At 45.6% G+C, this 23436-nt stretch overlaps 1 protein-coding gene across 2 annotated transcripts; it reads left to right on the top strand.

Moving 5' to 3' along the window:
• The first annotated feature begins 1452 nt into the window (after positions 1-1452).
• MRPL1 (mitochondrial ribosomal protein L1) lies at positions 1453-20590 on the top strand. Of its 2 annotated transcripts, none has more exons than XM_053404361.1 (9): positions 1453-1577; positions 4695-4800; positions 5676-5931; positions 6600-6683; positions 7770-7841; positions 10325-10436; positions 12800-12900; positions 15841-15922; positions 20095-20590. In XM_053404361.1, the coding sequence occupies exons 1-9, from the start codon at positions 1541-1543 to the stop codon at positions 20280-20282; spliced, it is 1038 nt and encodes a 345-aa protein (XP_053260336.1). In that variant the 5' UTR covers positions 1453-1540; the 3' UTR covers positions 20283-20590. The 2 variants fall into 2 exon arrangements, with proteins under 2 accessions (XP_053260336.1, XP_053260337.1); XM_053404362.1 differs by lacking the exon at positions 1453-1577 and adding an exon at positions 1584-1704.
• The last annotated feature ends 2846 nt before the right edge of the window (positions 20591-23436 follow it).

Genomic DNA, 23436 nt, shown 5'->3' with positions numbered 1-23436 from the left:
AGGGAATCCTGCCACCTGAGGCAACCTCTTCACCTTGCCCCATAGGTGGGCCAGACCTGTTAACGGAGCATCCATTCTGATGGTATTTCCGAGGAATCATTGAACTGTACAGTTGGAAGGGGCTATGAGGGTCATCTAGTTCAGCCACCTGCGATGCAGGAATCTTTTGCCCTATGTGGTGCTCGAACCTACATTTAAGAGCTACACGCTTTACCGACTGAGGAGACTAGATGATGTAGCATTGCTGCTCTCCCCACCCCCTCACCTTGTCAATTTCCTTCTCCAGAAAAGTCAAGACCAGCTTTAATGGTGCTTCTTCTTCTTCTTCTTTGGCGATCACCTGTAGCTGAGGAAGATCGTCTTCCATAAACATGGTTTTAACAATGAGTTGGTAAGTGACTGTGGAGGCCAATTCTGGATCCACACGTCCTTCCACAGTGGGGACATTGGTTTCCGGACAGGAGTTGATCGCGGTGTGGATTTGCCAAGTGTGCCTTCCTCTTAGCACGTTGCTCCCTTTCGTCCTGAGTTCGAGCGTCTTCAAAGCCCATGACACCTTTGGTAAAGGCCGTTCTCCAACTGGAGCGCTTGCAGGCCAATATATCCCAGTTGTCGGTGTTTATACTACATTTTTTTTAGATTTGCCTTGAGAGAGTCTTTAAACCTCTGTGATTGACCACCATCATTACGCTTTCCATTTTTAAGTTTGGAATAGAGTAGTTGCATTGGAAGACGATAATTAGGCATCTGCACAACATGACCAGTCCAACCAAGTTGATATTGAAGAATCATTGCTTCAACACTGGTGATCTTTGCTTCTTCCAGTACACTGGCATTAGTCCGCCTGTCTTCCCAAGTGATGCAGATAAATGAACACAGGGCCTCGCCATCAACTGTTTGGTGCATTATTTGGTGCATTATTATTGCTCTGTGCCCTGGCGCATTTTGGTTATTGCTTTGAACTAAGCTGGGTGGCGCTGTGGGTTAAACCACAGAGCCTAGGACTTGCTGATCATATGGTCGGCGGTTCGAATCCCCGTGACTGGGTGAGCTCCCGTTGCTTGGTCCCTGCTCCTGCCAACCTAGCAGTTCGAAAGCACGTCAAAGTGCAAGTAGATAAATAGGTACCACTCCGGCGGGAAGGTAAAACGGCGTTTCCGTGCACTGCTCTGGTTCGCCAGAAGTGGCTTAGTCATGCTGGCCACATGACCCGGAAGCTGTACGCTTGCTCCCTCGGCCAATAAAGCGAGATGAGCGCCGCAACCCCAGAGTCGGCCACAACTGGACCTAATGGTCAGGGGCCCCTTTACCTTTTAAGCTCCTTTATATCTCTCTGTCTTTTGTAATTGGTGTCTTTACATGTTTGTAAGCCACCTTGAATCCCCACTTGAGGAGAAAGGTGGGGATATAAATGTATTGAATAAGACTAGGAACTTTAATCCCTTCGCCTTAGGGGCGGAACCTTCTTTGCCTGGCTTCGCGAGGCAACCGGGGACGGTTTTCCGTTGCACATTTCGGATTCCTCCCTCCCGCCGGCAAGATGGCGGCGCCCGTGTTGAGATGCTGCTGGAGGACAGGTGAGAGCTGAGAAGTGGGGCGGCTGCTTTCTGTGTCCCCCCCAGCCCCTCCTCGAAATATTTTAGGGCTGAGGGTCTCTTTTCCCGAGAGCCGGCTCCCATTGAGGTCGGTGCATGCGGGTTTTAGGTGAGAGGGGCATCCCCGCTTCCCCGGTCCTGGAAAACGTGCTTTGTTTTTGGGTTTGTTTGGGGTTTTTTGTGTGTGCTCGGTCTCCTTTTTGCTAGGTTTTAAGACAGAAGGCGCCGTAGTTAGCAGGGTCTTCTGCTCCTCCACTTGTAAGCAAAACCCCAGAGAACTCAAATGGGACTTATTTCTAAGTAGACGCATATAATAGGATTGCACTGCCAGGGCTGCCAGAAAAGGCGGCAGAGAAGCAAATATTTCCAGCAATAAGGGCTTGGATTGCATTTATTTACAAATAAGCTGTAAACAGATAAGAGCATTGGCAGGATTATTGTAACAACCTGTAGTTTTATCAAGAGTATATATTTAAAGCAGATGAACAAATGAGCAAATTAAGTTAATCGGGATACACAGAAAATATTAAAAAACATAAATTTAAGGAACTGCAGAAAGAGGGGGAAGGAAGTCGAGTTTTGAAATGTTGAAATGACTAAAATTATTGAAATGTATAAAATTGAAAATCATTAAAAATTGAATACATTTATTTTACTTGATCAGATTTATACACCGCTTGATAGACAAACAAACAAACCTCAAAGTAGTTTACAATAAGAGAAAACAGTGAAACGAAAGAAAGGTTTGCCACCCTGCTTTAAAGCATGCAAAAGTTTATGAAAGGCTTGTAGGGAAAGACGTGTGTGAGGATCAATATAGTAATGGAATTTTCATTTAATTTCATTTATTAAATTTGCATACTGCCACTCAACCGGAGATCACAAGGTGGTTCACAACATAAAAATACATAATGAGATGCTTTGTTTTGCTGGGATTTTTCTTCTTCTTCCAGAGCCAGATTTTGGTTTTTCTTCCTTAAATTAACGGAATGTACCATTAATGTTCTGTAGTTTGTTCTTGAGAACCCTATGGCGGCATTATACCATATGGGTGGTAGTGTTAAGTGCTGCACACTGTGTTTAGTCACTTATCTAAAAGGACTAAAGTTGGTGAACCAATCATGATTTTTATGTGTGGTGGCCCATAACTCCCATTGAACTTGGAAGGGTCCCACACAGGAACTTGGACTGATAAGTTTCATTAAAATACAAACATGAGTTAGAATGGTGCATGAGTTAAATACCACATTTTACATGCCATATTCCTAACAGGTGTACTCAGTGTAACCACCCCTCAGGTAGTTGTGTTGAGCTCCCTAGCGCTAGAGTTACTTCTTTAACCTGGAAAACATCCCATATCATAGCACATTTTTGCTTACTGATGGACCAATTCATTCTCTCTAAGCAGCCAAATGGATTTTGATGACTGGAGTAAAAACAGTTATTCTCTCCAAAGATTCTAACTCTCAGTGAAATAATAAGCCTTTTGGCTTTATCATTTCTGGCAGCAGACTGAATGCTCCTCTGCACAAAAAGTTCCTTTCAGAAAGAAGACTAGGGAAGAATGTGTTCTAACTTAGCCTCAAACATGACATTTTGTTTTCTGTGTGGAGGCATGTTTTAATGGATGAACGTTCAGATATGTGAGCACTCATCTGCAGTCAGGAGCGGTGAAGACCAGAGAAATAAGTGAGAACTGTACCAGAAATCTCTCTAGTTCGAAGCATAGACCATTGATTTCAACAAATTTTACTTCCAAGTAAGGCTGTGTACATATTACCAGCTTAAAATGCAGTTAAAGGTAAAGGGACCCCTGACCGTTAGGTCCAGTCGTGGCCGACTCTGGAGTTGCGGTGCTCGTCTTGCTTTATTGGCCGAGGGAGCCGGCGTACAGCTTCCGGGTCATGTGGCCAGCATGACTAAGCTGCTTCTGGTAAACCAGAGCAGCGCACAGAAAAGCCGTTTACCTTCCCACCAGAGCAGTACCTATTTATCTACTTGCACTTTGACGTGCTTTCAAACTGCGAGGTTTGCAGAAGCTGGGACCAAGCAACGGGAGCTCACCCCGTTGTGGGGATTCGAACCGCCGACCTTCTGATCGGCAAGTCCTAGGCTCTGTGGTTTAACCCACAGCGCCACCCGCGTCCCAAAATGCAGTTAAGTTGTTCTTTTTCTTAGTTTACTTCAAAGCTCATCAAAATGCAGCATATAGTAAGAAATGACCGGATAGATGCAGTATAAATATAAATTCTGACTAATGTGTATGCCAGGGGTCTGCAACCCGCGGCTCCGGAGCCGCATGTGGCTCTTTTACACCTTTGCCGCGGCTCCGGGGCGGATACTAGCAAGGGGAGGAGGTGCATTGTGCGCCCCGACACTCCCCACTGTGGCGGGCGCTGTACTGGCTGTGACGTCGCATGGTGGCTGTGCGTGCGTTAGTCACGCACCGTCCCGACGTCACCTTCCCGCCCGCCCGCTACATTGTAAGGGGCATGTACGCTGGTCACTGCATTGAAAGGGGGCATGTACGCTGGTCACTGTTTTGAAGGGGAGTGAAGAACACACTCACAAAAAAAGGTAACTTGTTAATTTAATGTTTATTTCTATGAGGAGGAGTAATTCTGAGGGGTCAAACAAAGAAATAATAAAAAAGTGACAAAAAAGTTATTTTTTGCGAGTTTTGCGGCTCCCAGTTTTTTTTCCCTTCGGAAACGGGTCCAAGTGGCTCTTTTTGTCTTAAAGGTTGCAGACCCCTGGTGTATGCGCTCCTTCCCAAACTAGTGGTGGAGAGAAGTATGTAGGCAGCTCAAGTGTGCTCGGTCTTGAACCTTACATAGGCCTTTTGGTGTCACATTTAATCTATACTGTACTTTTGTTTGGAACTGTTTTATTTGTTGTTATAATTGTGTAATTATATTGTTATAACCTGCAGTGGGACCTTATGGTGCAAGGAGGGTAAGAAATCATATATCCTTGGAATCACTAAATGCAAAGGCCTATTAATGCCAGTTCTGTCACATAACTTCATTTGTAGCTTTTCTGATTCCTGGCTCTCATTAGCATGGTTTTTCTCTAACCCCGCCCCCCGTCTTTAAACAGTTTCAGCTCAATGCCCTAGCCGTATTTTCCCCAGAATTGGTCAGCATTCTGCAGTGCTTCCCAGTTTTGCCAGTTTGCTGATTTCCAATAGACACTATGCTGCAAAGTAAGTAAATAACTTTTATTTCTTTTAAACTTACTAATAAAAGACACTTGAAATCAAAGTATAAATAGCAAGTATGTCGCTGGTAGGTGAGTTCAGAAAGGCAACTTGTTTCTGGGGCAGGGCTCGGTCCCCAAGATCTCCCCATACTTTTTTTAAAAAAATTGTTTTCATATCTGTTTTTTTAATTGTTGTTTTGTTTGTATTGTAGTTAGGGTCCTTATTACATTGCAGAGCAAGGTAGGATATAGATTTTCTTCTCAACAAAATAAGAGAATGATGTGACACATTTGCGGGTCCCAATCCGCTAACTGAAGATTAGTGCTAGACCAGGGGTCAGCAACCTTTTTCAGCTGTGGGCTGGTCCACCGTCCCTCAGACCATGTGGTGGGCCAGACTATATTTTGAAAAAATAAAAGGAACGAATTCCTATGCCCCACAAATAACCCAGAGATGCATTTTAAATAAAAGGACACATTCTACTCATGTTAAAACACACTGATTCCCGGACCATCCGTGGGCCAGATTGAGAAGGCGATTGGGCCGCATCCGGCTCCTGGGCCTTAGGTTGCCTACCCCTGTGCTAGACAATTGGTTTTATTTCCAGGTGTAAAACGAACCTGTACCTATTATCTTGGGGAATGTTTTTTTAAAAAAAGTATCCAAGGGGGAGGGAAAGCAGTGATTTCAAAACCTGGTAGGCAGTTTTCTAAAACAAAGCAGCCTCCTGTGGCACCTTGAAATGTTTTCCTCTGTTTTGCCACAGATTGAGGCAGCTCTCCTCTTTTAGTTCCAACTTCCAGCCATCAGAAACATGTGTTTTTATAGTAAGAGTATTGAGCTGGGCTGTTTTATTTATCACTTCCATTTCCTTAAAGAAAAGAGAAAAAACCCAGAAGGGACGCCAAAAAGAAGGCCGCAGAATCAGAGCCCAAGAAAAAAAAGAACCCTTACACCTTTCCCTTGCCAAGTGAGCCAAAGGACGATGTTTATTTGACGTGGTGCTATCAAAGGCCAGTTTATGAGGCAGAAGTGGCTTTAGAGATGCTGAAGACGTTTCAGCAACTGGACTTCACTTCCCCCAAGCAGCACGTTTACATCGATATGACCCTGGACATGGCAATGGAGAAGAAGGTATGCTGGAAAAGGCCCATAGTTTGCAAGGATTGGCCACTTTCCTTTATAACTGAAATTATTTCTGGGACTTTGAAAGTTAATTTGTTTTTTAAAACATTCAGCGCAATTTTTCAGAGGTTGCTCATTCAGATATGATGCCCGAAGAAGGGCTCCCAAAACGTTTAGCTGAAATATCTTCACTTGTATTTTATAAGCTTGCACTGAATTGCGAGTTCTGCCCCTCTCTGCCCTGGGCCTTCATTCCACTGGGGAGACGTTTCTCTAAATTTGTGTCAATGCAATTATCGATGCAAAAATGCTAACAGAAGGAGAAGCAAAGACGAGGTGGAAGCCTCTAGTCATCCAGGATATTTTCTGCAACACACCGCAGAATGTTTGGCTTGTGGTGATGATCTTTGAAGAAGATTATAGGGATATTTTCAGGGGCTTCCTTCGGCTCATAGAAGCTAGTTGAACAGTTATTTGGACCTTGACTATCATGCATTTTGTGTATATTTTAAATAGTTTTAAAAAATCTTAATGTGGTTTCTGTGCACGTGAAAAGAAATACAGAGCACATATCTAAATTTTGACCAACTTGCCTTTGTCAATTAAGTAAATTTATTTTGCTGAATTCAATAATGTGAGGCTTTTCAATTTTGCTTGTTTGCTTTGGCACCTTTCAGAAACCTTTGGAACCATTCGTTGGTACGGTTCGTCTGCCTCACCTTTTCACAGATGACATCCATAAGGTCGTAGTATTCACAGCGGTGAGTTAGAGCATGTTGCTGCAATGCCTCCTTGAGCCTGTATGTATAGGTTAGTCAGGCAAGTGTTTTGAGGCAGTGGCCTCGATGCCACTCTTGAAGAATCTAGCAGATATCTCACCCTTTTTGGATATATCTGGAAGGTTTTCTAAATGTATATTTTATTCTCCGTGGTGTGCGTTTGGTACAGTGTGTTCTAGATTATGATGTTCCTGAGAACACTTGAACCAGAGCTTGATCTTGGAATGGGTGAAGTGATATCAGAGAACGTTCAAAGTACTTCACATCCATAACCCCTTAAAGGTGAAGGGACCTCTGACCATTAGGTCCAGTCGTGACCGACTCTGGGGTTGCAACGCTCATCTCGCTTTATTGGCTGAGGGAGCCTGCGTAGAGCTTCCGGGTCATGTGGCTAGCATGACTAAGCCGCTTCTGGCGAACCAGAGCAGCGCATGGAAACGCTGTTAACCTTCCCGCCGGAGCGGTACCTATTTATCTACTTGCACTTTGACATGATTTTGAACTGCTAGGTTGGCAGGAGCAGGGACCGAGCAACGGGAGCTCACCCTGTTGTGGGGATTCAAACCGCTGACCTTCTGATCAGCAAGTCCTAGGCTCTGTGGTTTAACCCACAGCGCCACCCGCGTCCCATCCATAACCCCTTACAACGGCCCTATTTAGTGGGGCTGGGCAGAAGGAAAACCTGCTGGTGGACCTGTCAAATAGCCTGCAGATCATTCTGGTTCTGTTGGGTGCTGTAATTCCTGCAAAATATATTCGATTAAGTTGGCCTTTGTCTTGACATCCAAGGCACTTTTTAAAGCATTAATGCATTCTCAAGATTTCTAACTGGTTAGCTGATACCTCAAGAGATCATGGCTGTGCCCATTGTGCCCATCCAACTTCTGGTGCATTCATTGGGGTCACCCAGTCAAAACACACCTATAACTTGGCCAGAGGGGAGGGGGTCTGCATTTCCTACCTAGCAGCACCTTCGCCTGCCTAAGAAAGCCTTGAAGAAAAACCAGCTGTATGGGAAAATATCTAGTGCTCCTATTTTCTACATTCTGAACTTTCGTTGCCTTACAGGATGCAGAGCAAGCTGCCCTAGCAAGAGAAAATGGAGCTACATTTGCAGGAGGGACTGAATTAATCAAGCCGGTAATTAACAGATGACGTTAATTAAGTACTGTGAGAAGACCTAAAGAAGAAGTTCTTTTAATCTTTCTCACTTTTGATCATTTGTGTCTTGTCTTGCGGGAGAGTACTAGCACTGGGGAAACCCATTCAGATGGGCAGAGTATAAGTAAAATTATTATTATTATTATTATTATTATTATTATTATTATTATTATTATTATTACAAGCAGCCTGGTTGCAGCCCTCCAAAAGAGTCCACTGCCAGAACCTACTGAGATACATGTATTATGTTACTTCCTGCTCCTTTTTTGGGGATCACATTTCCCCCCAGTATAGCTACCCTTGCCATTGTTTGTGGTGCCACTCAAGACTGCTGAAATTCTGGAGTTACTAGGAAGGCAAACAGGGTCCCACAACTTCAGAAGGTTGGAATCTAAAGTATATTTCCAGATTCCTTATAAGTGCAGAGATATAGTGGCATCAGGGGTCTCCTGAAGTTGTTGCAGAGCAGAATTTTAAAGTCTGTTATAAATTCCCTTAAAATATACCTCTTCTGGGTTTTGTGTGTATGTTTCTTTTAAGGGATTCTGCCAAGTGAAATGAAGATATATTTGTAATTTTCTAATTATTGGCTCAAATTGATGCATGTATGTCAGGACGGGTTACCCAAGATTTGCCCAGACACCGAGGTCCACTTCCAAGGGCCTTTTGGTAGTTCCCACATTCTGTGGAGTGAAGTTAAAGGGAACCAGGCAGAGGACAAACTCAGCAATGGCACCCACCCTGTGGAACGCCCTCCCAGCAGATGTCAAGCAGATAAATAACTATACAACTTTAGAAAACATCTTGTAGAAGCCCTGTATTAGGAAGTTGTTAATGCTTGACGTTTGTTTACCATGTTTTTATATGTTCTAGAAGCCACCCAGAGTGGCTGGGGAAACCCCAGGTCGATGGGCAGAGTATAAATAATTAGATTATTATTATTAAAATGTGTTCTCAGCTGAATAGTTGCATCTTTCTGTTTCAGAGTTTAGATTAGAACAAACGATTCAGCTTTTTGATTTCTTGGTTGGATGTTTTTCCATAATGAGGATGCCTCCTGCGAACCAAAAAAATAGAATTTAAAATATTTATATATACAAATTGCTTTAGCCTCTTTGGCTCGTGCCAGAGTAGGACCTTGACATGCTACGATATTGTTATGTCTTGAAAATTATTTAGCCAATTGTGCTGCAACTTGCACATGGAGAAACTTGCTGTGTTTGGATTTCAGCAAATGCTGTCCCTGGTTGTAGTGGGAATGTACTGTAATATTCCCTACAAGCTACACATTATGAGACAGAAAATAGAGGTTGTTCCACTTCACTTTTTTTTGTGTCCTAGAACTGAGAGTGCACAAAGTAAATATTTGCCTCAGCTGCAAAATGATCATGAACATTGTGGTCATTTATGCAGAAGCAAAGAAAAGCAGCCTTCCTGCTTTCAAATGAAAATAAATGCCCTTCTTTTTGTACTAGCATTGTCTAAGTATTATTGAAGCTTATATGTTAGATTGCCATCTTGACAAATCATTAAATATTTGTCTCCAACACGGGGTTGTTGTGTGTCTGATTAAGTAGACCAAACCCTTACTACTTTATGTATAAGAAACACGTTTTTGCTGCCGTTTGTAGCCATTGAAAAAGTTATCGTCAGCTTCTGAATGTTATGACTTCTGGCCTTGATGCTAAGCTTTGAACTTTAAGCGATATATTTGCATCATTGCTTTCATGGGAGGGGTAAGTGAATCCCTACTGGGAGACCATCTCATGAAGGACATTGATATAGGAGCAGCAAAAAGAAGGAAGGAAATGTAGGTCTATCTAGGTCACAGCAGCTAAACAGAACTAGCATGGGAAAGGGCTGTTGCGCATGGCCTGGTGCTATCATTATCCTGTTTTAAAGAGGATGCAGCTCCCACGTTTTCGTCCTTGTTACCTTTGGGCAAGGATGAGAAGCTCGTGGCCCATCCCACGTTGCTAGACCACAGCTCCCATCATCCCTGACTATTGCCCATGTTGGCTGGGGCTGGTAGAAGTTGAAATCCCCTGGAGGACCACAGGTTCATCTCTTCTCCCCCCCGCCCTGCTCTTCTTAGGCCTAGCAAGGAAGTAAGGAGGCAAACTGGGTGTTGGTTTTTTTATTACAGTGGTACCTCGGGTTAAGTACTTAATTCATTCTGGAGGTCCGTTCTTAACCTGAAACTGTTCTTAACCTGAAGCACCACTTTAGCGAATAGGGCCTCCCGCTGCCGCCGCACCGCCGGAGCACGATTTCTGTTCTCATCCTGAAGCAAAGTTCTCAACCCGAGGTAATATTTCTGGGTTAGCGGAATCTGTAACCTGAAGCGTCTGTAACCTGAAGTGTATGTAACCCGAGGTACCACTGTATTTACTTTTGCTAGGCTTAATTTCTAAAAGGGACATAAGCACAAATCATCATAATCTTTTCTTCTTCCCCGCCAGATTTTGGATGGTGAAATCAAGGCAGATTTTTATGTTGGCGTGCCGACGATGTCATCCAAGATTACTCCTTTAAGGGGGATGCTGAAGCAAAGGTTCCCAAGGACCAGAAATGGTGAGGGTCAAAATTTTAGTGAGCATGCTACAACACTGTAGACACTTGCCTGAGTTTAACCTTCCTTTCCAGTAATTATGTCCGGGGTTTTTCTGTAGGAAGCATTTTCAACATTCAACACACCCCGTAAAGCAGGCGTGAAATCAGCTGCAGACACACAAGCCACATTGATAGGCCGATTTATTAGGCTGTCTGTCAGCATGCTTTTTATTATGTTCTTACCATGTTTTTATCATTGATGTTCTGTAATGTGTTTTTAAAGTTGTACACTGCCCTGGGATATTTTGATAAAGGGCATTGCACAAATTGTAACAGCGACAACAATTGGATATGCAGTTGTTGCACAGGAGGCAGGCCAGGGGCAGGGAATCTGTGGCCCTCCAGAACTGCAACTCCCACCACTCCTACCCCCACTCAGGGGGTTTGGACTGGGTGTTCATCAGTATGCAGATGACACCCAGCTCTACCTCTCCTTTAAATCAGAACCAGTGAAGGCGGTGAAGGTCCTGTGTGAGTTCCTGGAGGCGGTTGGAGGATGGATGGCGGCTAACAGATTGAGGTTGAATCCTGACAAGACAGAAGTACTGTTTTTGGGGGACAGGCAGCGGGTTGGTGTGGGGGATTCCCTGGTCTTGAATGGGGTAACTGTGCCCCTGAAGGACCAGGTGCGCAGCCTGGGAGTCATTTTGGACTCACAGCTGTCCATGGAGGCGCAGGTTAACTCTGTGTCCAGGGCAGCTGTCTACCAGCTCCACCTGGTACGCAGGCTAAGACCCTACCTGCCCACGAACTGTCTCGCTAGAGTGGTGCATGCTCTAGTTATCTCACGCTTGGACTACTGCAACGCGCTCTACGTGGGGCTACCTTTGAAGGTGACCCGGAAACTGCAATTAATCCAGAATGCGGCAGCTAGACTGGTGACTGGGAGTGGCCGCCGGGACCACATAACACCGGTTCTGAGAGATCTGCATTGGCTCCCAGTACGTTTCCGAGCACGATTCAAAGTGTTGGTGCTGACCTTTAAAGCCCTAAACGGCCTCGGTCCTGTATACCTGAAGGAGCGTCTCCACCCCCATCGTTCAGCCCGGACACTGAGATCCAGCGCCGAGGGCCTTCTTGCGGTTCCCTCATTGCGAGAAGTGAGGCTACAGGGAACCAGACAGAGGGCCTTCTCGGTAGTGGCGCCCGCCCTGTGGAACGCCCTCCCATCAGATGTCAAAGAGATAAATAATTACTTGACATTCAGAAGACATCTTAAGGCAGCCCTGTTCAGGGAAGTTTTTAATATGTAACGCTGTACTGTTTTTAACACTGATTGGGAGCCGCCCAGAGTGGCTGGGGAAACTCAGCCAGATGGGCGGGGTATAAATAATAAATTATTATTATTGTTATTACCCATGGGAGTTGTAGTTCAGCAAGATCTGGAAGGCCTAAAGGTCTCGGCCTCCATTTGTTAAGCCTTTGAGGAGTCACGGGACTCTTCCTGCAAAAGGCTTAACACAGGGGACGTGGCGGGAACGGGGAATTTCCACTGCACTTGTGTGGAAGTTTCTCTGTGATTTAGTTGAATGCAACCCTAAGCCTTAATGGTGATTAGCTGCTGCAGCGTAAGGGTGCTGAGAGAATCCTGCAGAGCAAGGAGTGGTTGTAAAAGGGATCAAGGGGGCAGGATACCCCCCTTCCTCAGTGGAGCCCTTGTCCTCTAGAGATCAGGCGAGAAGACGTGGAAGTCAGCTGTTGGGCTGCCAGTTCCTCCCCCTACTACCTAGATTGGGAACCTGCTCAACTTGCAAATGTTGGCCATAGCAAGGCTTTGCCATGCAGACAGGATTCCTCACATTCTTTTAGCACCAGGGAACGATACTCTAAGGGACATGGGTGGCGCTGTGGGTTAAACCACAGAGCCTAGGGCTTGCCGATCAGAAGGTCGGCGGTTCGAATCCCTGCGACGGTGAGCTCCCGTTGCTCGGTCCCTGCTCCTGCCAACCTAGCAGTTCGAAAGCACGTCAGAGTGCAAGTAGATAAATAGGTACCACTCCGGCGGGAAGGTAAACGGCATTTCCGTGCGCTGCTCTGGTTTCGCCAGAAGCAGCTTAGTCATGCTGGCCACATGCCCCAAAAGCTGTACGCCGGCTCCCTTGGCCAATAAAGCGAGATGAGCGCCGCAACCCCAGAGTCGGTCACGACTGGACCTAATGGTCAGGGCTCCCTTTACCTTTACCAATGATACTCTGCACACAGGTCCCCACTGTGGCGTGTGACGCGCTTCTCGGCCTCACCAAAGAACACCTGTTGACACACAGCTCTGTCCTGCAGCATTTGTCTTGACACCTCCCTCCACCTCTTTCCCCACTTTGAACTAGGTTCTCTCAGTTATGACATTCTCCAGATGCTCGACTTCTTTAAAGTTTGCCACGAGTACGAAGTAGAGAACGGTAACCTCATCCACACTCCCATCGGAATGGTAAGTTTCACAAGGGATTTTGGCAGCCTGTCCGGCCGAGTCCGAGCCGTTGTTAATCATTTACCGAAAGTACGCACAGGTACACAGCTTTCGTTCTTCGTTGCTCCGTTGCATTTCAGGAACACTTCGAAATGGGTCATCCCACAGGACAGTCAGTTAGGGGGAAAAGTCTGCAAATCATTACCCTCTGCTAACGTAAGAGGTTTCCTTTCTGAATACACCAGAAAGCAAGGTTTACATCACGTTGGCAAGGAGCAGCCCCTTAATAATATACATTAATAGCCTGCCCTATCCTAAAAGCCCAGGGTGGGTAGCAAACTGTATACTGAATAGGTCAGTATTTCTCAGATTATGGGATAGTCCCCTGGGCAGCGGGGGGGTGGTGACTCAGTTATCTGAGTGGATTTGCCTCTGTAAAACATACTGTACAAAATGGCATTGGAATGCAGTGTCGAGGTGACATTCAGTAACTGCCTAGTTGTAACACCTGGCAGAAAACAATGTGTTTTAAAAATCGGATTGTCAGCTAGTTAAAGAAATCTTAGTGACTTTAATCATATGCCTTTTAATTTAATAAAGCTACACATGAATAAAAAGCCATTCTGGAGCAAGATACATACTTCATTTGACAGTGTAGCGGTGCTTTGTGGCCCGTCAGCTTAGAAGAGGCACTTCCACTCACAGGAAGACAGAGTCAGCTGCTTGCGTTTCTAAAATACGTTCTGTATATTAAAAACTATTTTTTGTTCAGATCTGCTTGGCCACCTGTGGATGTGGCGAATGCCTGAAATATACAGTCATACCTCACGTTGCATCCGCTTCAGGTTATGTGTTTTCGTGTTGCGTCCCACGGCAACCCGGAAGTACCGGAAACGGTTACTTCCAGGTTTTGCTGCTCGCACATGCGCAGAAGCGCTAAATCATGCCGCATGCGTGCGCAGAAGTGCTAAATCGTGATGTGCGCATACGCAGACACAGCGCTTCGGCCTGCGTCAGTTCCATGTTGCGGACGGGCCTCCAGAACAGATCCCGTCCGTAACACGAGGTTCCACTGTAGTTGGAACGATACGGGAAAGTCTTCAGAGTTTCCAAGATGAGATTGTCATTGTAGCCACGTATGTGAGGGACGCGGGTGGTGCTGTGGGTAAATCCTCAGCGCCTAGGGCTTGCCGATTGCATGGTCGGCAGTTCAAATCCCCGCGGCGGGGTGAGCTCCCGTCTGCGGTCCCAGCTCCTGCCCACCTAGCTGTTCGAAAGCACCCTAAAAAGTGCAAGTAGATAAATAGGTACCGCTTTCTAGCGGGAAGGTAAACGGCGTTTCCGAGTGCTGCGCTGGTGCCGGCTTGCCAGAGCAGCTTCGTCACGCTGGCCACGTGACTCGGAAGTGTCTCCGGACAGCGCTGGCCCCCGGCCTCTTAAGTGAGATGGGCGCACAACCCTAGAGCCGGACACGACTGGCCCGTACGGGCAGGGGTACCTTTACCTTTATGTGAGTCTGAAGCGAGGGAAGAAAGAGAGCTGTTCTCCCTATTTGCTGCTTCTCAGTGGCCTAGGGCACAGGGGAACTCTCCTATGTGCCTACCAGAAAGCACATTTTTTCTGAAGAAATATTTATTTAGTGGCTGGGCTAGGATGAAGAACCTCCCATTTATTCCCTAAAGGCACTCCACTGTCAGAGACTTTGAATACCAGTTGCTGTGAATCACCAGTGGGAAAAGGGTCCTGCTTTCGGGTTTCCCATAGGCATCAAATTGGCCACTGTGTGAATGGGATGCTGGACTAGGTAGGCCTTTTCCCAATCCAGCAGAGCTCTTCTTACGCTCTTGGTCTCCCCTCACTCTTCCTCTACATCAGTGTTTCCCAAACTTGGGTCTCCAGCTGTTTTTGGACTACAGTTCCCATCATCCCTGACCACTGGTCCTGCTAGCTAGGGATGATGGGAGTTGTAGTCCAAAAAACAGCTGTGGATACCCAAATTTGGGAAGCCCTGCTCTACATTGGGAAAGTCTTCTGTACTAAATCAGCCTTACAACCTTTTCAAGTGTCTGGGAGAGAGGTATTGCTTGCGTTTGCTAAGTGTGTTGTGGGTTTTTGTGTTTTCCATGTTGCAAACCGCCCTGCAAAGTCTCCCAGGGCCAATTCAGACTGCCAGTCTCAACCTCTTCCTGAACAATACTGCCCCAATATTTGTGTAGGATAGGTGTGGGGGAACTTTGGCCCTCCAGAAGTTGCGGAACTACAACCCTAGTCATCCCAGGCCATTGGCTACATGCTTGCTGGGGCTGATGGGAGATGTAGTTCATCAAAACCTGGAGGGCTGGTGGTTTCGCCATCTCTGATGCTCAAAGTCAGCCCTCAGCCCTTTGTTGATGAGATGCTATGGAATGTTCACAAACAGTTTTGCTTGCAGATGAGAATTTTACAATCCGTGGATGATCTTTGTGCAGTATGTAATTTTCTCTCAATCCTTATTTTAATTAAGACTGATTTACTTCAGACCACAGCTTCTGTGTGACCAGTTTGCCTTCCTGTCCTCACCTTTACTCCCAAGGAGATGATGTTTGCCCTAGGCTCCCAGGCTGCTTGTTGCATATTAAACCTTACAGATTTGATTTTATCTGAGGACTTACATATTGAGAGTCAATCCCATAGCAGGCAGCCTAAGCAGGGGGTATATACACCTATATATTTACAGTGGTTGAGTTGGAGTACAAATATATCTTTTTTTTCCCCACAGCAGAATATTTTTAAGCTAATGACGCTAATGGCATTTATGGCACTTTGCATCTTTAATAGAGAGGAAAATGTCCCCCCCTTTTTTTATTAAAAAACAAAAGCCCAGAACTCTGATTAAATATTTACCCCAGCCGCTGCAGTTTTTATTAATCCGGGAGCGTTTAATGTTTTCTGCTTCATTAATTTTGCATTAACTTCTTTCAGCTGGATATGCCTAATGATCAGATCGTTGCCAATCTGGATGCGGTTATTAAAGACGTTTGTAAATACAAACCTTTGAGCTACGGTAAGCTGCTCTTCTCTTTTAGTCCCTTAATTGACACTAAAAGCTAATTATATTACACAGATGAATAAAGGGAGCACCTTTCTACCACCGAGGAGGGGAAATGACTTTATTATTATTATTTTAAAAACCCACACAGACAAGCCCAGAAATAAGGAACACTTAACAGGCAGCGCTGTGTCAAGAGGGATGTACTTAAAGGATATCATTAACAGTAGTGAGCTTGCTTCTTTCCTTTCAGAGGGAAGCTTTTGGAAGCTATTTTCTCATCCTCTTGGAATGGTGTGTGGCGTTTTCCTGGCTCCAGCCTAATCCTGGCAGCTTTTGAAACATCAGGCACCATCTTTTTGCAGATTCCTATGGAATGGCTTTGAAAAGTCCCAGTGGAAATTTTGATATTTCTCTCTCTCTCTCTTTAAAGAATTATTATCTGAAAAGTTTAAGGTGGGGTATGTCCCTAAATTTGCAAGTGCTGATATATATTCAGTCCCTGTATGGGACAGCTGCATATTCCTGCAATGATCCTCAGAGTCCCTTCCAACTCTTCTATGATTTAAGCAGTTTGGTTTTGCCTTAGGGAAGTCCTTTTAAAAAGAGATGGTGTTGGCAGTTAAGGACATACACTTTAGGCTGGAATCCCCAGTCCCAACCTCAGCTTGGCTGTGAATTTAGAGGGGATGCCCTCGCACACACCTGCAATATGGGACTTTAAAGTCACTGTACTGGATGAAACGAGAAACACTGTATAAATGCTAATTGGACGGTTGTCATTCAGCCCTTGCACCCTCAACACTGCCTGTAATGACTAAAGCTGCAACCTCCACTTGGCTGCCTTAGCAAATATCTTCTCATTGGCCTCGTGTGAGAAAGTTGTGTGGTCCTGGGACCCAATAGCATCTCTAGAAATTTCAACCAGCGTAGCCTTTGATCCAGTTCAGAGGGAGCAACCAACCAGGAGGCATTGATCTGTCCAGGAATCTGCTAGAGCCTGGCCTCCCCTTCCCGCTTGCATGCAAAGGAAAGAGATTTAAAGCTTCTGTTCGCGTCTTAGAAGAAACCACAATTATTATTTTTTTGTTCGTCTGAACTTGGCAAACTGTGGTTTGTTCAAACCATCGTGCATCAAGGGAGGATGGTTTGGTATCCTGGCCTGTTAAGAAACTGTGGTTTGAACAAACCACTATTTTTGCCGAGTTCAGACACGACAACAGACAGTTTATTCTAAAATATGAACAGTCATGTCTCCTCCTGCCCTGCACAGAGAGAAGGAGGGTGTAAGCTCCAGGCTCGGGCATGTAACAAAAGCCATGGTTGGATGTGACATTTATACGGGGCCTCTATACTCCATTGTCCTGGAGATTTCTGCCTGCTGTTCCTTTGCCTTTCTCCAGCTAATACAGGATAGACACCAAGAATAAAGATAACCCAGTCAGGGACTGGCAGCCATTCTGTTCTCTGCTTGTGTTACGCTTTACACCTCCTTGAGTAGAAGTCACATAATAAACATTAACATGGCAGTAAAGAGTGCTCGAGGGACGCGGGTGGCGCTGTGGGTTAAACCACAGAGCCTAGGACTTGCCGATCAGAAGATCGGCGGTTCGAATCCCCGTAACGGAGTGAGCTCCCGTTGCTCAGTCCCTGCTCCTGCCAACCTAGCAGTTCGAAAGCACACCAGTGCAAGTAGATAAATAGGTACTGCTCTGGCGGGAAGGTAAATGGCATTTCTGTGTGCTGTTCTGGTTCACCAGAAGCGGCTTAGTCATGCTGGTCACATGACCCGGAAGCTGTACGCTGGCTCCCTCAGCCAATAAAGCGAGATGAGCGCCGGAACCCCAGAGTTGGCCACGACTGGACCTAATGGTCAGGGGGTACGTTTACCTTTTAAAGAGTGCTCAGAGCACTCCATGCACATTATCTCAGGGATATTTGCAATTGTTGGATCAATCCATCAACCTCTGATGGATGATTTAGAAGGATTGGGTCCGGCATCACTTTCACTGCCTGTGTGTGCCAGGATCTGTCCTTAGCAGAGTTGCATCTCAATTAATCTCCTTCCTTGGAAGCATCTTTGGGGTTAAAGGTACACACAGTAGGGAATAAACACTCATGGACACCGTAAAGATTCAGTCAAGTATAGAGGTTTACTTGACAGGCATTAAAGCATATTGGTAGCAAATATATACAGACATTCACCCCTGAAGTGGTCAGAGTCTAACAAAAGTCCAAGACACACTCTCTCTGCTTCTCTCACTGCAAGCAAAAGACTCACAACAAGTTACACAGAACCGTTGTTATCAGCGCTTCCTGTCACGCTGCACATTTCCAAAGAACAGTCCCCGCAGAAAAAGTCCTTGCATAGACAAAACAGTCTCGGCCTTCTGCTGCTTCTTGAACTTTTCCTCTTTTCCTCTCTGTTTCTGGAACAAATGATTTTCTCTCTCACACAGAGAGAATATTCAGCAGCAATAACGTTGAAAGGCCGGTGAGAATGTCTCCCCTCATATTGCAGCTCAGGGGTAATAATAATAATAATAATAATAAAATTTATTATTTATACCCCGCCTATCTGGCTGGGTTTCCCCAGCCACTCTGGGCGGCTTCCAACACAATATTAAAATAAAGTAACGCTTCCCTAAATAGGGCTGCCTTCAGATGTCATCTAAAAGTCTGGTAACAGATAGGTAGCCGTGTTGGTCTGCCATAGTCAAAACAAAAATTTTTTTTCCTTCCAGTAGCACCTTAAAGACCAACTAAGTTAGTTCTTGGTATGAGCTTTCGTGTGCATGCACACTTCTTCAGATACACTGAAACAGAAGTTGTCAGATCCTTCTATATAGTGAGAAGGTGGGGAGGGGTATTACTCAGAAGGGTGGTGGGAATGGGTGATTGGCAGATAGTTGTGATGAGCCTGTTGACGACTCTTAACGACTGCAATAGGTCTGGTAGTTCTTGTTCTCTTTGACATCTGGTGGGAGGGCGTTCCACAGGGCGGGTGCCACTACCGAGAAGGCCTGGTTCCCTGTAATTTGGCTTCTCTCAGTGAGGGAACCGCCAGAAGGCCCACGGTGCTGGACCTTTTTCATCCTGAGGGCTACATTCAAGGTGCGCCAGACTTCAAGAGCTGCATGCCATTAACTTGGTGGGGGCGGAAGGTGGGAGGAATAGAGAGATGCAAGAGGTTGCAGCCCTGAAAATAGCTGGTGTGGGGGGAGAAGCCTATCCACTCCCATCAGTCAAAGATCCTTGGTGTAACAGGGCCTTTTGGGGGGTGGGTGGGTATAATCCCAGCCCTACCATTATTGTGGGTGCACCTCCCCATGCAAGTTAATGGTAAGCACAATCTCTCCATTAATTTGCATGGGGAGTGTGGAAGAGGCTTTCCTCCCAACCTGCTATGGGAAGGAAGTTGTGGGCTGGCAGGCCCCTTCGAAAGGCTTTTGTGGGCCTGATTTGGTTCTCATGTTCGCCCTGCCTCACAGGTTAACTACCCCTGTTTCAGATGGATAATTTGAGCAACTACTCTCCTTTTCAGACTGCAGAACACTGTGCCCCAACACAAGTGTGTTTTAAATCCATTTTCAGTGCCCCATAGAAATTGTGTCTCCTGTTGCTGCTTCCCTTTTTCTCTTGAGCTAAGCTTTGAAATTGTGGGGCTTTCCAGCTCACACTCTTAAGCTGCTCCACAACACCAGCTCAACAATCAATGCCACTAGATACTGTAAATAACCGTGTTTACAAAAGTAATGCAGATTGCCACATTCACAATCCCAGCATGAAAGCAGGGTCTTCTCTTGTCGCCAGATTTGGAGGTGAAAGAGCTCAATCTATCAGATATCAATTCGGTTGACGGCAGCAAACTTTTATTTTTACACATTTCATTACAGCATTTAGGTCAAAGCTAAGTTTCTCAGCCCAAGCTGAGAGCAGATACATGATGTCCATTTTCCATAGGCAAGTTTAGTACATTCCTAAATCTCTCACATTGAAATTTAAGAGCCTTAAAAGTGCTTTACTTTTGGCTAGGCCTGGCCCTGTACTATTTTCTACAACACTTTTAATAACTTGAGGACAGTGTGATCGGTGTTCCAGATCTCGCAGCGCATGCTGTTTGGCTTGTCAGCAAGAGCACCAAAGTGATAAGCTGGGTTTTTCCTCCCCCTTTTCTTTTTTTCTAGGCCCGTTTGTGACACACTTGAGCATTTGCAGTTCAACAAGCGAAAGCTTGGATTTAAAAGTCGAGCGCTTTCTCCCCAAAAGAACTGTGAAAGAGAAAGCAGAAGAGAAGGTGAAAGAGAAAGCGGAAGAGAAGGTGAAAGACGATGACAGCGATGATGACGAAGAAGAAAGGCAGAAGTCCAGCTAACTTGAGTGTTGCACAAATGTCTATCCTTCTCTCTGTACAAAACCCTTTTACAGAAGCAAATCTGTGACAGCGTCCTAATCTGTGTACAGGGGCCTTGCGGCAGTGCAAGACCTCCCAACTGTTCTCCTGTCAGGGCATAAGGAATTGGCAATAAGATCTATTTTAAAAGTTTTGTTGAGAGTCCAGCCCGATATTTGGGGAGCCAATTGTTTTATGAAAATGTCTTGCATAGCAGCACCTCTCTCAGTTCATATGAGCAGTTTTACTGCCCTATTGCCTTTGACTATAAATGAACAGTCATTGTTCAATTTGTATGTGTGTGTATGTCTTCGAAGGAGATTTACAGAAGCCGTTCTGGTTTCTGATTTGATCCCTGAATGTCCTGCTCTTCTTTAGGACATCCAAATGTTAGAGGGTATGGAGTTATGTGACCCCCAAGCCAAGGAATGCAAAGTCTCTCCTCTCCCTTGTTACTCCAGTCATTTGTGTAATCAACATAATAATTGATTGCATCATTCCAAAAACCTGTTTGTTTGTTTGTTTGTTTGTTTGTTTGTAAAAAACCCCACTAGATTCTTCTGTTGTGACTTCATCAGTTGGTCTTTTTGTTTCTTAACTTAGCACATTGACACATTACCATGACAGATTTCACTCAAGTGTCTGTCTAAACGCCCTCATCCTGCATGAATTCCTAGGACAATGCTAGCTGCTAAGATCCAGTATGATCTTGAAGTCACTTGGAGACCTGAATTCAGATCCCACCCCAGGTCCACAAATTGGGTGTCATTGGACAAACCAGTTTCTCAATCTTGGTTCCTCTGCTTTGACATGTCTGGTTCTCTTAAATCCTTATAAGAACTGGTCCGAGAGGTAAAAAAAAATACCTTGCACTGTCACGAAGCAGAGGAGCATATGAAGATCTGTGCTGGATCAGACCAAAGGCTTATCTGGTCTGGCTTCCTGTCCTCGCAGTGGCCAACCTGATGTCTATGAAAGCCCATAAGCGGGACATGAGTCCTGTAGTTGGTTCAAATGCTTGGTACTTGTGTTGGTTAGCAATAAGAGCACAATTTAAAAACCAGCGATAAAAATGTGTAATGTTAAAGTAGAGGAGCAGATAAAAACAGCCACTCAAGAGCTGGAACAATACAGAATGAAGCATGAATTTGCAGCCATGGGCATAACAACAATAATAATATGTATAAACCACACATCAGATTGGGTTGCTCCAGCCACTCTGGGCAGTTTTCAGCATACAGTCATACCTTGTGTTATGTTTGCTTTACGTTGCGGCTTTTCAAGTTACGAACGCAGCAAACCCGGAAGTGTTCACTTCCGGGTTCGCCACATGTGCAGAAGTGATCAGCGTGCTTTGCACATGCGCAGAAGCACTCTATCGCACTTCGTGCATGTGCAGTAGTAGCGCTCTACTTAAACGGATTGAGTTCATAAGTAGAGGTACCACTGTATATAAAAAACATAATAAAACATTAAACATTAAAAAAACTACATATGTATTCTAATGGTTGTATAGTTACTTATCTCCTGGGCTTGGTGGTCATATAACTCCATACCCTCCAACATTTCTCCAGTGAAAATAGGGACGTCCTAAGGAAGATCAGGACATTCAGGGATCAAATCAGAAACCAGGATGGCTTCTGTAAATCTGGGACCGTCCCTGGAAAATAGGAACCCTTGAAGGGTCTGGTTCTGCAACTGGGTGCAATCCATTGAGGAGTCTTTGCTATGGAAGCAGCTCCAGTTTGCTGAGCAGTGCAACATGAACTGCTCTTCCACACTTGGTTGGAAGAATGTTTCCTAACAAGGAGTGCTGCTTGCCAGAAGCAATGGAACTCTGTTGCCCTAGAGCAGGGGTGGCCAAGTGCCCGGGGGAATGCGGGCTGCTCTGTGACTGTTCAGGACAGAAGACAGCGCCCCTAGCTCTTTCAATCAATGCAACAGGTTCAAAAAGCTTCTGCCGGGATAGCAGGGCTGGCTCAAGGCATTCTGCCGCCTGAGGCAACAAACAAGATGGCAGCCTCCTTCCGTATTCCGAATCTGACATCAGCTGAATCTTGCATTAATGCTGGCGGTGAGACAGCTGTGTCTATCTGCAGGCCACTGGCTAGTTTAGGGTGGAGAAGTCAAGCCAGGTGGAATGTGCCACTCTCTTTTCCTAAAGAGGGGGAGAGGACTGTCTCCTCTGCACAAACCACCAGCTGGTCCTTGGGACACCCCCCCCCCCATGCCAGGTCCCTCAGCAGCCTTGTTGTGCATCCTATTGAAGACGTCTCCCTAGTTAGTGTGAGCAAGTGCAGATGGAGGAAAGTGAGCAAGGGTGAACCTAGCATGGCCCAGTGCTCTTCTCCGCAGGCGTCAGGGGCATTTGCCTACCAAGGGACATGGCAGCTGACTGGGCTCCCCTGGGTCCCATTTAATAATAATAATAATAATAATAATAATAATAATAATAATAATAATTTTTATTTATACCTCACCCTCCCCAGCCAAGGCCGGGCTCAGGGCGGCTAACAAGCAATAATAAAAACAAGTTGAATGAATACAACTTAAAAACAAGATTAAAATACAACAATTAAAATATTGAAACATTAAAATATTAAAATGCAGCCTCATCATAGGAGGAGAAAGGAAAAGGAAAGAGGGGAAGGGAATAAAATTGGCTCCAAGCTGAAGGCCAGACGGAACAACTCTGTCTTACAGGCCCTGCGGAAAGAAATCAGATCCTTCAGGGCCCTGGTCTCATGAGGCAGAGCGTTCCATCAGGCCAGAGCCAGTGTCGAAAAGGCCCTGGCTCTGGTTGAAGCTAATCTAACTTCCTTAGGGCCCAGGACCACTAGGGTGTTGCTATTTATGGACCTTGAGGCTCTCCGTGGGGCATACCGGGAGAGGTGATCCCGTAGGTACGAGGGCTCCAGGAGGGACACTCCGGCAGTGTCGGCAGTTTTCCCGCCCCGGGCACTGGCAATCCACGCTATGCCACTGTCCTCTGCTTCCCACGGCTACAGGTCCAGCTTCCCAGAGGTGCTTTGATACAACCTTTACGATTGCCAAAGCGCCTTCTAGGAAGGTGCCCGACGATCATAAACGGTGGCGCGACCTCACGATCTCGTTTTTAATTATCCCTGCTGTGGAC

The sequence above is a fragment of the Podarcis raffonei genome, chromosome 9 (assembly GCF_027172205.1).
Source record: "Podarcis raffonei isolate rPodRaf1 chromosome 9, rPodRaf1.pri, whole genome shotgun sequence".
NCBI lineage: Eukaryota > Metazoa > Chordata > Lepidosauria > Squamata > Lacertidae > Podarcis > Podarcis raffonei.
The sequence above is the reverse complement of the archived record's forward strand: the minus strand, read 5'-3'. Positions and strand labels throughout refer to the sequence as shown.